This window comes from Mesoplodon bidens (genome assembly GCF_964165515.1).
Source record: "Mesoplodon bidens genome assembly, chromosome: 4".
Taxonomy (NCBI): Eukaryota; Metazoa; Chordata; class Mammalia; order Artiodactyla; family Ziphiidae; genus Mesoplodon; species Mesoplodon bidens.
The window spans coordinates 173356283-173372323 of record NC_138160.1 but is presented as its reverse complement, the minus strand read 5'-3'; the positions used below and the strand labels follow the sequence as shown (position 1 = coordinate 173372323).

Genomic DNA, 16041 nt, shown 5'->3' with positions numbered 1-16041 from the left:
AGTTTATTTTTATGTATGGTGTTAGGGAGTGTTCTAATTTCATTCTTTAACATGTAGCTGTTCAGTTTTCCCAACACCAGTTATTGAAGAGGCTGTCTTTTCTCCATTGTATATTCTTGCCTCCTTTGTCCTAAATTAGGTGACCATATGTGTATGGGTTTATCTCTGGGCTTTCTGTCCTGCACCATTGATCTGTACTTATGTTTTTGTGCCAGTACCATACTTGATTACTGTAGCTTTGTAGTATAGTTTGAAGACAGGGAGCCTGATTTCTCCAGCTTCGTTTTTCTTTCTCAAGATTGCTTTGGCTACTCAGGATCTTTTGTGTTTCCATACAAATTGTATGGAATTTTTGTTCTAATTCTTTGAAGAATGCCATTGGTACAGATGGCCAAGAGTCACATGAAAAGATGCTCAACATCACTAATTATTAAAGAAATGCAAATCAAAACTACAATGAGGTATCACCTCACACTGGTCAGAATGGCCATCATCAAAAAAATCTACAAACAATAAATGTTGGAGAGGGTGTGGAGAAAAGGGAACCCTTTTGCACTGTTGATGGGAATGTAAATTGATACAGCCACTATGGAGAACAGTAATGGAGGTTCCTTAAAAAACTTAAAATAGAACTACCATATGACCCAGCAATCCCACTACTGTGCATATACCGAGAAAACCATAATTCAAAAGGACACATGTACCCCGATGTTCATTGCAGCACTATTTACAATAGCCACAACATGGAAACAACCTAAATGTCCAATGACAGATGAATGGATAAAGAAGATGTGGCACATATATACAATGGGATATTACTCAGCCATAAAAAGGAACGAAATTGGGTAATTTGTAGAGATATGGATGGACTTAGAGTCTGTCATACAGAGTGAATTAAGTCAGAAAGAGAAAAATAAATATCATATGTTAATGCATATATATGTGGAATCTAGAAAAATGGTACAGATGAATCTATTTGCAGGGCAGGAATAGAGATGTAGATGTAGAGAATGGACATGTGGACACAGGGCGAGAAGGAGAGGGTGGGGTGAATTGGGAGATTAAGATTGACATATATACAGTACCATGCGTAAAATAGCTAGTGGGAACATGCTATAAAGCACAGGAAGCTCAGTTCAGTGCTCTGTGATGACCTAGATGGGTTGGATTGGGGGTGGGGTAGGAGGGAGGCCCAAGAGGGAGGGTATATAGGTATACACATAGCTGATTCACTTCACTGTAAAGCAGAAACTAACACAACTTTATAAAGCAATTATACGCCACCAACAAAAAAATCATCACATTGTACACCTTAAACTTACACAATGCTGTATATTGATTATATCTCAATCAAGCTGGAACAAGAACCCACCTTGAGACACCCTTTTTATCAGATTGGCAAAGATCAAAGAGTTAGCTGATGTTCTGTGCTGGCAAGTTGTGGGGCATGGCCCCCACCTCCCATGGCCTGTGGAATACACACAGTACAGCCTCCAAGGGGGGCTAGATGGCACTGTTTTGCTAAATTTAAAAATGCACACACCCTTTGAACCTAGCAGCCCACTTCAGTGAGTTTTTCCACCAGAAATACTTGCCAAGGCATGAAATGGCACATATCTAAGAACATTAATTGCAGCATTGTTTGAAATAATGAAAGACTGAAAACAACCTCACTGCACCTCAGTTGGGAGCACTGATTTAAGTGTATTATGGTGCATCCATGTGTCGATGAGGCCAACCAATAAATAATGTATAATAGGAATAGAAAACAGTTTTATTTGAGCCAAACTGGGGACCATAGCCCAGAAGACAGCCTCTCAGATAACTCTGAGGAACTGCTCCAGAGAAGCATGGCTTTCAGCACAGTTTTATATCTTGTTAGAACAAAGAACATTAAACAAGTCAGGGATACATTCCTTCAAGTTTTCAAAAAACAGATCAGCACATACACAGTAAGTCAGTATGGCCTTGGCACCTGGGAAGCGGGCTTATCATAGAAGGAGTACCAGCATTGGTGTCCCAGGAAGAGAGGCATTTAATCTTTATTTTTAATATGGACATTACTTTTGGTCAATGTGTCCATTTCTTTAATAATTAAAGCAGATGTACAATGTATGTTTGATAGGCCACAAACAGGCTGTTTTAGTTAACAACAAATTCAAGTTAACACATGTATAAGCCAGAATGAGTTCCCCATACTTCAATATGTGAATATTTCCTTTATCACAAGCAATGGAATATTTTGCAGCCACCAGAGAGGATGAGGAAGTTCTATAAGTAATGCAATGAAAAGATCTTTGAGATATGTCGTTAAATAAAAGCAAAATGCAGAACAACATATCTAGTATCTGTGTTATAAAACAGTTGGGGGTTGTATATGTATAGACTATCTCTGGAAGGACACATAGAATCTGGTAACTGCTGTTGCCTCTGGGGAGGGAAACTGGGAAGGTGGAGGAATGGGAGAGAGGCAGTTGCTTTTCACTGTACAAGTTTTGAATTTGCACCACGTGCTATCAAAAAGGAAAAAAAGAAACCACATTAAATCACTTAAAAAACAGTGATATATCTACTGACTAACACTCAGAGGATAACGCAGCCACTCCTCCCACTTCCTTTCTCCTCCCCAACATTTATACACAGGGTAGCTGGCTGAGTATAGAATTTTCCCTTATAATGTAGCCCTGGGAATAGAAGTGCATTTTATAACCCATAAGCCAACTGAAGGCATTTTACTTTAAAGAGATGTGTCAGGCCTCAGCAAATTTGTTGGAAATAGTGAGGATCACCTGTTTACTAATTTAACACACACCTGTTGACATCACTATGTGCTCAACTTGAGTTGGGTGCTGGGCCAAGGTCTTAACATTAGCTCACAGCCTTCTTGGGGAACTAGACAAAGAGATGATGGTAACCCAGTCTGGCATGCCAGGAGCTACCGGCAGTTCCATTTTTGCAGGGTAAGGTAGGGAGATGAGGCTGGAGAGTCTACATGGATCTGGTTGTGAAAGGTCTTGAAGGCCTTGCTTTTAAGCAGGTGGGACCTCACCATCTGTAGGGTGGACACGTCACTGGTTGCGGGAGTGGAAGATGGACTGGACCGCACTAGAAAGATTGGTCAGGAGCCTGGGGCAACTTACCAGGGGGAATCTGGCATATGCCTGCCTGAAAATATATTTATAGTTCTTTATTTTTTTGTATCTAAGAGCTAGAAATTATAAAATAACATCAGGTAATAATCAGGGTTGTGTCAGAGAGCAACCCTGTACATTGGTTAAGGTATATTGCTGCAATAAATTAGCAATTGAAGTTTAGGTGGTTAAGTAGTTTTTCCAACTTTGGAATTTCTTATTCATTACAAGGGAAATTAATTGGGAAAGAAAAAAATCAGAAAAATTTACAATCTTTTATGCTCTAGTAAAATTTATCTATCAGTGGCAACTCTCTGTAGCTTAGAAGTTGGAAATGCAAAAGCTAAAACCTGGCAGTAGCTTCCTTTGTGCTAAACTGCCAAAGCTCATCGCACAGGCCGGTCCGGCTGTGTAGTCTTGCCTCTTCCCATCCAACCCCATCTTGCTCACATGGTTCCCAACTCTCTCTACCCACACCCCCCACTTTTTAAAAAAAAATATTTATTTTTGGCTGTGTTGGCTCTTCGTTGCTAGTGCGGGCTTTCTCTAGTTGCAGTGAGCATGGACTACTCTTCCTTGCAGTGCACGGGCTCCTCATTGTGGTGGCTTCTCTTGTTGCAGAGCATGGGCTCTAGGTGTGCGGACTCAGTAGTTGTGGCACACGGGCTCAGTAGTTGTGGCTCACAGGCTCTAGAGCTCAGGCTCAGTAGTTGTGGCACACGGGCTTAGTTGCTCCGCGGCATGTGGGATCTTCCCGGACCAGGGCTCGAACGCATGTCCCCAGCATTGGCAGGCAGATGCTTAACCACTGCACCACCAGGGAAGCCCCACACCCGTTATATTCAGATGGCATAGTCGTGGGTGTGCTGGGAAGTGTTTGTGCCAGTAGGGAGTAGTGGGGGATGGGCTGGACGTGCTAAGGATGGCACATTACCATCTAACCCTGGAGTGTCCCAAACAGTGGTCCTCATCTTCTGTCACGGTGTCTATCAGTAAAACTAGAAAAGCGAGGTGCAGAATGAACTGCTCCTCCTAGGAGGTTGGGGTAGAGAAAAGTCCCTGTCAATAATTGCTTAATTCTTGTTAGGCACAGATAAGACAATTCATATGAATATATTTTTTATAAACTAATTCAGCAATATAAGCTTAATATTATCTACATTACTTTAGAATTTTTCTATAACAAGGTATTCGCGAAAAGTACTATGAGATAAAGTATGTTAAAGAAAATTTAAAAAATAAATAATTGCTCAACTCTTGTCTAATACCATGCAGATCAGCTGGCAGAAGAAAAGGTGGCTGAGGGACTTTAACTCAGAGTTCTCAAAAACGCACTTTTGGGGTGTTAAGCCAAAGGTCAGACTGCCAGTGTGGAGAACATGCTTCAGATTTAAAAAGTATGAAATAGCACCCAGGCAAATTTTGGCTCACTTAGTTGAGAAGGTCATACCATAAGCTGTTAATCATATGGCATAATATAATAAAGCCACTGCTAATGGTCTGGTCAGATGAACAGTACTATCATAAATATATCCAAGTTGACTCAGGCATTTCTAATAGGCCATATACTTTTTGCCTCCCCAGCCAGGGATGAGTGACTAGGCATCTCAGATGTCTAATTTCATGAAGACCCAAGCCTGACAGTGGTGGGCTCAGGGAAAGTGGAGTGTAATCATATGGAGGGCCTTCAGACTGCACTAATGCTGGTGGAAGGACAGCTGCTGGAGCTGCCACTGGGATGAGTCTTGGCCTTAGCCCAACTGCAAGCACATTCCAAGGGGCAGCAGCTCTCATTAAAAACAAACAAAAGGAACAACAAAGTTAGCTGAGAAATATGTTCCTTGTGAGGGATTCAAGGCAAGGAGGTAATAGTGAGGACAAGGCGGGCCATAGGGATAGTACTGATGGCAGATCTCTGTGGCAGTGAGCAGTTTTCCAAGTTTATTGTAGAATCTGGGGTTGCCAGCCATGTAAGGCTGCAGATGAACATGTGTGGGCCCAGAGCATGGAAAGTTCCAAGCAATCTCTTGAAATGCTGCTTCACCTGAAGCTCAATAGGGAAGAAAGGATGAGTTGCTGATCATCTAACAGGAGATGCCTACCCACACCAGTGGCCTTTTATTAGGTGGGAGCTGAATTTAGAGAACTTGGGTATTTAAAGCTGCTGGAAGCTTCCAAGTCTATGTTCAACCTGAAGTCCTGATTCCACCATGAAAGACTATCCTCTCCTGTAACTTGGAGCTGAGGTGCAGCATTCGTAGGGGCCAGAAGTTGCCCAAATTGATAGAGTACTTCCACAGACCAGGAACCTGTCACACTGCTTCCCAGACAACAGTTGACGTGCTCTTCCACCTTCATGCTGTAGTATGCTCCAGTCTGCAGTAGTGTGGGCTCCACATTCTTTGTGGTGGGGAAGGGGAGGTGCCCCCAGAGGCTGTGTGTGAAGGGACACAGATGTTATTTTATCTGTGACTTCTACTGATAGCACTGAAGAATTAAAGATAGTGAAGGAACTGTACCTGCAGGACTAGAGTATTACTCAGACTTCTGGGTGTGGACACTGCCCCTGCCAGAGAATGTCATGGTGCTGTTGACTACTCCATGGAATTACTCAACATGCTGCTTACCACTGTCAGAACGGGGTAATCTTTAAGTGGTGGAATACCCAGGTGGAGGACGGGAAATGGCCACTTCCAAATGCAAAATCAGAAATTCAAAGCTCTCTGTGTTTTCTGTGAACACAGTTGATACCTTCAGAAAAGTAGACAAAAGCAGGGCAAGAACCAGGATGCAGCAGTTCAATATTCTGGGAGTAACAAATATACGCTAATGCAGTGGACACAGAGGATTGCCCAGCCAAGGGAAAAAGTGGGTGAGAGCATTTTGACAACTCCCTTCAGGCTCTAACCTCCCTTGTCAGATGCACATCAGGAAATGGCAAGTCACAGAAGTGGCAGTGCCCAGAACATCTCTAGGTGGCTGGGATCGTCACACCTGAAGCTGAGCATGCCCCTGACTGCCATGTGTAGCGTAACTACAGTGCAGAACAACAGGCGGGGGGAATGTCTGCACAGATTAAGCCCCTACTTTAGGGATTATCCGAGGGTCAGAGTCAAACTGAAGCCCAGAGGAACTGGGTAACTCAGGAATTTTTATCAACCTCTGCCTTCCAGATAGGGGTCCTGAGTTCTGAAAGCTGGGTTTGGAGCAACATCCAGAATCATGGACTGTGTGTGAGGTCAGATCACCACAGTCTTCAAGGACAAACTGGGTGGTAGTAAGTGACATAATGTTATCAGTTAGGAGTTGCTAAATCAAAAAGGGACACACGGTTCAAATGAATTGTCCCAGGAGAAGAATACAGGTAAGAAGCCAGTGGACACACGAACCAGGGAAATCTGACAAAAGGTGGTTTGAAGCAGAAGGTGGGGAGCATAAATTAAGTAACTCCTGGGCCAGTGCACAGGTGACTGCACCTTCCTTACACTGGGTGTAAGCGGTGGGGGTGAGGAAAATAAAGGGTTCCATTAAAGGTAGAAACCCTCCTGTATAAGAGAATCAAGTACGGTAAAATGCTTATAGACCATTTTCGTATTTTTTTTGTTCTTGTGCTTCTCAATTTTTACAATTTTATAATTTCTCTTAATGGGCAACTAATTTCTCTGTTGTTAATGAAGGTCCATGTTGGTTCTGATACTTGGTAATTCAGACTAATTCAGACTATTCAACTGAGGCAGTTCTGAACTATGAGGAGTGTTTGCCATTCTTAAGTTCTCAAAACCCACACTACTGTGAACCTTGACTCTCAGTAAATAAAATGACTATCTTCATGTAAGCTTTCATGGTTATTCTGTAGAAAGGAAATTCTCTTGCATTCAATAATTAATACACTTAGTCTCAAAGCTCTTCCATATCACTTTTCTCCAATATGATGTCTCTGATGCTGAATGAGGTTTGCAGTCTGGTTGAAAGCTTTCCCACATTTATTACATTTATAGGGTTTCTCTCCTGTGTGAATCCTCTGATGTTGAGTCAGGTGTGTACTTCGGATAAAGGCTTTCCCACAGACTTTACATTTATAAGGTTTTTCTCTAGTATGAATTCTCTTATGTTGAGTGAGGGCTGAATGGTCACTGAATGCTTTCTCACATATATTACATGCATAAGGTTTCTCCCCAGTATGAATTCTCTGATGCTGGGCTAGGGCTGATTGGTCCCTGAAGGCTTTCTCACACAAACCACATCTGTAAGGTTTCTCTCCAGTATGAATTTTCCGATGTCGAGCAAAGGATGAATTATCCCTGAAAGCTTTCCCACATTCGTTACACTTATAAGGTTTCTCTCCAGTATGAATTCTTTGATGTTCAGTAAGGGAAGAGTTCACCCTGAAAGCCTTCCCACATTCATTACATTCAAAAGGCTTCTCCCCAGTGTGAATTCTCTGATGCTGAAGAAAACTTGTACTCTGATTGAAGGCCTTCCCACATTCATTACATTTATAGGGTTTCTCTCCACTATGAATATTCTGGTGTTTGGTAAGATGTGCCCTGCACACAAAGGCTTTGTCACATATGTTACACTTAAAAGGTTTCTCTCCAGTATGTATTCTATGATGGTGGGCAAGGTGTATGTTTCGGATAAAAGCTTTTCCACATAAGTTGCATTCAAAAGGCTTCTCTCCAGTATGAATTTTCTGATGATAAGTAAGTGAGGAGCTCACTGAGAAGGCCTTGCCACAATCCTTACATTCATACGGCTTCTCACCAGTGTGAATTCTTTGGTGATGGATGAGGTGTGTGCTCTGGTGAAAGGCTTTCCCACATTCTCTACATTCATATCGCTTCTCTTTAATAAGAATTTTCCGATTTGCATTAAGTTTTTCAGTATGAATCTTCTGATGTTTATTGAGGGTTGAACTGTTAGTGAAGACTTTTCCACACTCACTACACTCAAAGGCTTTTTTGCTAGATTGAAATCCCTGACTCTGAACAAAGGATGAGCTCATGGTGCAGTGCTTCTCAGATTCATCACATTTCTGGTCACCAACCACAGATGAAGTTTTCTCATGAGCAAGCATCACTTGCTGCAACTTTATCTCCTGGCTTCCATGCTGCCATTCCAACAGTGTATCATATTTCCAGTGACTATCTCTAGTGAATCTTTCCTTTATCATCCACTGACCCAATTCTCCTTCAGGAATATCTGCCTTGAGGGTTGATTTCTTACTCACAGGTGTAGTCATCCAATCTGAAAGACATCAAAAATTAAGTCTGTTTTATCCTAGTAAAACATCTAGTTGGGATAAGAACGTGACCTTGTTTATAATGCTAACAGAGAGGTTGTAATTTTGAAGATTTCTTGAAGTGAAGATAAAACAGGAAAAGGGAGAAGAGGTGAACAGAGGACATGGCAGGAAAGGGTTGACAACTATACAATGTATGAAGCAGGAGAGCTTGGAGCAGGCATTCAGAAGTCACAGGGCTGAGCTGGGATCCCGAGTACAATATTTATTTTCTTTGTGATTACAGAGAAGTTACCTGAATTTTGAAGCCTCAAAAACACCTGTAAGACCACACTATGCTAACAGATAAGAAAAAATTGTACTTTATTTGTTTTAGTGATATAGTCTTGAAAATAACCTAGATGTGACCTTAAGAAACCATTGAAACTAGAGGTCTATACTTGGTAGGAAAAAAGTTCAGCTTTGGAGTAACTACTAAAACCAGCATTTATGTTTTATAGACTCATTTTAGCATTTAGATGGAAAATAAAAAGTTAAGCTACTATAGAGCCTGTGAAACACTGATACCTACTAATAAAGTTAGAACCTCCTGCTACCAGTGAGGAAGCAACATGTTTAAACCTATATGAATAATGTGACATCGATATAAGGAAAATGTACCATGAGGATGTATATGTGAGCATAAAAAAATAGGAACAAAGCAGCAAATCTGCCAGGATATATCCAGTATGTCTTGGAGGCAAGGCTCTGAATTTGGGGAAAGGAGTATACTAGTCATTAGAAATGGGACTCTGCTACTGGGAGCTGGGCCAAGGTCCCATGAGTTGTCTGACAAAATGATTCCTCTCCCCACAAACAAATTCCACACTTACTCAACAACAGTCTCACTTGGTCTCATGGGTATCCTGATATTAACAAGCAGAGTTCTGAATGTATACTAGTTTTCTGTACGTATTTGTGAATATCTGTCTTTTGTGTTAAGTCTATTTAAGACTTTGTACTAAGAAATGCAATGCTAAGGACTTGATACTAACATAGATGATGCAAAGATTCCTGGGAAAGCCTATCAAGAACAAGCCTCCCTCAATGCTTTTTTCTCCTACTCACTCCAGAAAATCTATAAAGAGCTATAAAATAATAACAATAATAATAATAATAATAAAACTCCTTGTACTTACCTGGAAAAGAAAGTTAAACAGGTGCACTTTAAGGCTAAAATCCTTGTGAGCTTAGAATAATATATCCTTGCTCAAAACAAAGAATGCTTAAAGTTAAACACCAGTTTTGCCAAATCTCAAAATCTTAAGAACTGACTTTTGCTTCTGGACCTGACAAAGTAGCCTGTGGAAGACCAGATTCTTGCAAAAAACACCCGAAAAATCTGAATTGAAAAAAAAAATCTGTCTAAAGTCATCAGATATCACTTGAGGTCAACTTGATAGTCTAATATTTGTGATAGAAGGGAAATATAGAGGTGATCCTAACAGTGTTTTTTTCATCAGAGAATTTGCTGAATTCTTAAGCTTCTCAGGGCAAGAGACTAAGCTAAGCAGAAATTCATAATTCTCTATAGTCTTATACTACTGTTGAGCCAAAAACTGGAGTTCAGGACCTTCTGGGGGGGGGCTGTGGGGTGAACAGTGGTCAGAGTAAACATGAAAAGCTCTCAGTTGGGACTCCTGGAAGGCTACAACCTAGCAGCAAGGGCAAACAAGAGATAGGTAAAGCTTCATAAACATTCAACCCAATCTCCAGCTAATGAGTCCCTGGGTGGATGGATTAGGTGGTTTGCTTGTACTCCAGCTGCCTACCAGAGGGAAGGCAAATATTCTCTGGAGGAACATAACATCATCCAGAGCCTATTCACTCCTTCACACATGATGTCAAGGATTCAGTCAAAAAGTACCAGGAGTACTAAGAAATTATTGAATCAAGAGAAAAAACAGACAATAGAGAAAGACCCTCAGAACTCAGATACCAAAATTATCAGACATGGGGTTAAAAATAAGTGTGGCTAACATGTTCAATAAAACAGATAAGAATGAGAACTTTAACAGAGAATTGGAATCAAAGAATCAAATGAAAATTCTAGAACTGAAAAATATAACTGAAATTAAGAACTCAATAGATAGCTTTAACAGTATATGAGACATTGGGACTTCCCTGGTGGTCCAATGGTAAAGAATCTGCCTTCCAATGCAGGGGACAGGGGTTCGATCCCTGGTCAGGGAACTAAGATCCCACATGCCACGGGGCAACTAAGCCTGTGCGCCACAACTACTGAGCGTGCGCGCCTCAACTAGAGACCCCATGTGTCACAAACTACAGAGCCCACGTGCTCTGGAGCCCAAGCATCACAACTAGAGAGACAAAACCCACACGCCACAACTAGAGAGAAGCCCACGTGCCGCAAAGAAGAGCCTCTGTGTTGCAACAAGAAGATCCTACATGCCACAACAAAGACCCGACACAGACCAAAAAAAATTTTTTTAATAAATAAATAAAATAAATAAATATTTTAAGAAACAGTATATAGGACATAGCAGAAGAGAGGAATAATGAACTAAAAAAAATACATAGGCAGAAAATATCCATGGTAAAACCTGGAGGAAAAAATTTAAAGAGACATATAAGACACAGTGAAAACATTTATTAACACATGTGTGACTGGAGCTCTGGAATGGGAGGAGGAAAAGAATGGGGCAAAAACATTATTTTTTTAAAAAAAGGTTGAAAAATGAATTTGAGAAGCACTATAGACTCCAAGCAGGATAAATTCAGAGAAAATCCACCAGGTACACCATAGTAAAACTACTGAAAACATAAGACTAATTTGAAATTTCCTTGAGAGAAAAAATATATTACCTTTAAAAGAGAAAAAAATAAAACTGATAGCTCTCTTTTCAACCAAAAACAAGGGAAAACAGAAGACAATGAAATAGGGACTTCCCTGGTTGCACAGTGGTTAAGAATCCGCCTGCCAATGCAGGGGACATGGGTTCGAGCCCTGGTCAAGGAAGATCCCACATGCCGTGGAGCAACTAAGCCTGTGTACCACAACTACTGAGCCTGCGCTATACAGCCAGTGAACCACAACTACTGAGCCCTCATGCCACACCTACTGAAGCCCGCACACCTCGAGCCTGTGCTCCGCAAAATGAGAAGTCATGGCAAGGAGAAGCCCGTGCACCGCAACAAAGAGTAGCCCCTGCTCACCACAACTAGAGAAAGCCTGCGTGCAGCAATGAAGAGCCAATGCAGACAAAAATTTAAAAATAAATTAAATAAAAATAAATAAATAAATAAATAAATAAACGAATAAAAATAGTTCTGTAATTGTCTAAAAAAAAAGAAGACAATGAAATAGCATCTGAAGTGCTGAAAGAACATAATTGCTAAACTAGAACCCAACAGAAACAAAATGTCCCCAAAAAGTAAATATGAAATGGATATTTCCGTACAAATAAAAACAGGGATTGTGTCACCAGCAGGCCCGTATCAAAAAAAAATAAAAGGAGTGTTCCAGGCAGAAGAAAGATAATCCCAGGTGTAAAAGTAAGAAAAGGCAATGGAAAGAGTAAATAAAAATATTATTGCACAAAACAATAATTATAATGTATTAAGAGGTTGAAAATATATACATAATTAAAGTACATAGCAAAAATGACACAAAAGATGAAAGAAAGAAAATAGAATTGTTTTAAGCTATTAGCATTGCCTGGGAATTATTTATTTTGGATAGTAATAAGCTGGTTTTACTTATTAGACTTACCAATAAAAGACTGGTTAAAGAAGATACAAGCTCATACAGTCTTTAACTTTAAGACTAGTTAAAGAAGATACAAGCTCATTGGAATATGGAACAATAAAAATAGTTGATTCAAAAGAAGACAAGAAAAAAAACAGACTTAAAGCAGGTGAGTAAAATTAAAATTAAATAATGAAGTAGCAGACGACCAATCCTATACATATTAGTAATTGGTCTAAATTATCCTATTAAAAAATTAAGGTTGGGCTTCCCTGGTGGCGCAGTGGTTGAGAGTCCGCCTGCCGATGCAGGGGACACAGGTTCGTGCCCCAGTCCAGGAAGATCCCACATGCTGTGGAGTGGCTAGGCCCGTGAGCCATGGCTGCTGAGCCTGCCTGTCCGGAGCCTTTGCTCTGCAACGGGAGAGGCCACAACAGTGAGAGGCCCGCGTACCGCAAAAAAAAACCAAAAAAAAAAACTAAGGTTGTGAGGCTGGATTAAAAAAATAAAATCCAACTATATGGCACTCAGAAGAGAAATATCAAAAATATAGATACAGAAATAAAAGGAAAGAAAAGAATGGAAAAGGATTTATCAAGCAAGCACTAACCACACGAAAGCTGGTATACCTATACTAATATCAGACAAATCTCATAATATTAGAGAAAACAGGCTTTAAGATAGTTTATATTAACAAAAGGTTCAATTATCTAGGAAAATATAACAAATCTACATTTTCACATAATATAACTTCAAAATGTATAAAGTAAAAATTGAGAAAATAAAAAGGAAAAATAGAGAAACCTTAACAATGATAGTGAGATATGTTTACATACCATTCTCAGTAACTCAGAAATCAAACCATTAAGAATAGGGGATCTGATAACAAGATAAACAAACTTGATCTAAATGATATACTTACAACACTATACCCAACAATGACAGAATATACATATTTAAGTGTATATAGAACATTTACCAAAATTGAACATATACTGGGATGTGAAGTAGTATGAACACATTTCACAGGACAGAGATCATTCAGAACGTGTACTCTGAACTCAGTGGAATTATGCCAGAAATGAATAACAAAATACCAAAAAGACAGTTAGAAAATCCACAGATATTTTAAAACTAGTCCATACATTTCTAAATAACTGATAAAGCAAAGAAGAAATCAAAACAAAAATTAGAAAATATTTTAAACTAAATGATAATAGAACCATGAAATGGAACTTACAAAAGGCAGCTACAGCATGGTTAGAAGGAAATGTACATCTATCTATCTGTATCAATTATCAATCTCAAGAAATCAGAAAAATAGCAAATTAAATACAAAGGAGAATGAAAGAAATAATAAAAATAACAGAAATCGATAACAATAAAAAATTGATAGACCGCTATCAAGGCTAGTGGAGAAAGAGAGAAGGCACATATTACCACTATCAAGAATGATAAAGGTGACATCAAGACAAATTCTAAAGAGATTTATAAGATAGTAGCATAATGAGGAAACTTTATGTCAATAAATTAAAAGACTAAATTCTACGAAGGTATAGTGTATCAAAATAGATGCAAGAAGAAACAAAATCTGAATGGTCCTACATCTAATAAATAAATTGAATCTTCCATTTAATACCTTCTCACAAAGAAATTTCCAAGCAGAGATGGCTTCACTAGTGAATTCTTCTGAACATTTAAGGAAGTCCAGTCTGTATACAAACAGGCCAGCGGAACAGATTATAGACCCAGAATCAGACCTATGTACATGCAGTCACCAGATGTATGACAAAGGTACACTGCAGTACAATGGGGAAAAAGATAGTCTTTTCAGTAAATGATCCTGGGTCAACTGAATACCTTTATGGAAAATAATGAAAATAAATCTTCCATGTATTTTGTAGACCTAAATATGAAAAACAAAAGAATAAAGGAAAACACAGAAGATCTTCATGGCATTAAATGTCTTAAGTAGGACACAAAAAGCACTAACTTTAAGAAAAACCCCAATTAATTGGATTATCCTAAAAATTTAGAACTTCTGTTTACCAAATAACACCATTATTCAAAGTATGAAATAATATTTATAATGCATATGTATCTATATGACAGAGGATCAAATCCCAAATGTACAACCCTAAAATGTATCAATAAGGAAAGATTAGACAACTAAATAGAAAATAGGGGAAAGACTTATAGATACTTTACAAAAGAGGATATTTAAATGATCAATAAAAAAATAAAAAGATGATCAACTTCATCAGTCTTAAGTTGAGATACTCCATATATCCTCTAGAATGGTGAAAAACAAATTTTTAATGACAATACTAAGTATATAAGAGGACATGGAACACTCATATCCTGCTGGCTGGAGTATAAACTGGTATAACCACTTTAAAAAAACTATTTGGGGCTTCCCTGGTGGCACAGTGGTTGGGAGACTGCCTGCTGATGCAGGCGACACGGGTTTGTTCCCTTGTCTGGGAGGATCCCACATGCCGCGGAGCGGCTGGGCCCATCAGCCATGGCCACTGAGCCTGCGCGTCCGGAGCCTGTGCTCCGCAACGGGAGAGGCCACAGCAGTGAGAGGCCCGAGTACAGCTTAAAAAAAAAAAAAAAAAAAACTATTTGGCGGTGTCTATTAAAGCTTGCAGGGACTTCCCTGGTGGTCCAGTGGTAAAGAATCCACCTTACAATGCAGGGGACGCAGGTTCGATCCCTGGTCAGGGAACTAAGATCCCACATGCTGCGGGGCAACTAGGCCCGCAAGTCACAATTACTGAGCTCACATGCTTCAACTAGAGAACATGCAGGCTGCAAACTACGGAGCCCACATACTCTGGAGCCCACGCCACAACTACAGAGCCCACATGCCCTGGAGCCTGTGCGCCACAACTAGAGAAGAGAAAACCCTCACGCCACAACTAGAGAGAATTCCATGCACTGCAACTAAGACCCAACACAGCCAAAAAAAAAAAAAAAATTAAAAAAAAAAGCTTGCCTACTCATGAACATATACTCCTAGCTATATGCTCAAGAGAAATGTATAACGTACATTCTCTAAAAGATGTACAAGAATGTTCATAATAGTTCCAGTATTACTGATAATAGCTCCAAGCCAGAAATACACCAAATGTCTAGCAAAAGTAGAATGTATAAGTAGTGGTAGGTTTACAGAGTGAAATATCATACCTCAATGAGAATGAACCAACTATTGCTACATATGACAACATGGATGAATCTCAAATACACTGTGGAAGCAAAGAAGCCAGACTCAAAAGAACAGACACATATGATTCCCTTTATAAAAATTTTTAAGATAGGCAAAACAAAGCTATGATCAGGGTAGTAATTATCTTCAGGACAAAAGAAACAGAGGGGATGGGAGGGGGATCTCTGGTGTTCTAGGAACATTTTATTTCCTGATATAGGTGCTGGTTATACAGATGTATTTATACTGTAAAAATCTGATGAGCTGTACACTTATAATTTATGTATTTTCCTGTGTTAGTATTACTTCAATAAAAGTTTACTTTAAAAATCTGGGAGTGGCTTTCAAAAATAATAATTTGGCTCAATAAAAACAACCAATTGCTAGCTTTCTTTTCTAGCAGCTATTAGATAGCTATGTTTATTAAAGCCTTTTCTTGATTGTAATCATAAAACATTATCACCTATATATAAGAGAAAATTGGCTTTTTAATGTTTTGTGTTACAGGAAAACACTCATCTAATTGTGTTATCAAGAGGGGGTCAAACACACCCTGGTTTCCCGACGCTGAAGATGAACTGAGATGGGGAGACTCAACCCTCAGAGTCAGTTCTCACTGGGGCCCAGGTCACTTTATGGGGGCTGAATTAGGAGCAGTACCTGTAGCTGCATTGGGCCACACTAAAAAAAAAAGTATGGTTTTAAACTA

The 16041-nt window shown here is 39.5% G+C and overlaps 1 protein-coding gene and 1 long non-coding RNA gene across 11 annotated transcripts in view; both read right to left on the bottom strand.

Annotated features, from left to right (window-relative positions):
- The window catches only part of LOC308617132, a 387539-nt gene that overhangs the window by 261496 nt on the left and 110002 nt on the right, over positions 1-16041 (bottom strand). The gene's annotated exons all lie outside the window — the stretch shown is intronic.
- The window catches only part of ZNF454 (zinc finger protein 454), a 49671-nt gene continuing 37861 nt past the window's right edge, over positions 4232-16041 (bottom strand). For all 10 annotated transcript variants that reach the window (XM_081233869.1, XM_081233870.1, XM_081233879.1 and 7 more), the window contains one exon: positions 4232-8378. In XM_081233869.1, the coding sequence (XP_081089995.1) occupies positions 7045-8378 (1334 nt within the window). In that variant the 3' untranslated portion in view covers positions 4232-7044. The remainder of the gene's footprint in view (positions 8379-16041) is intronic.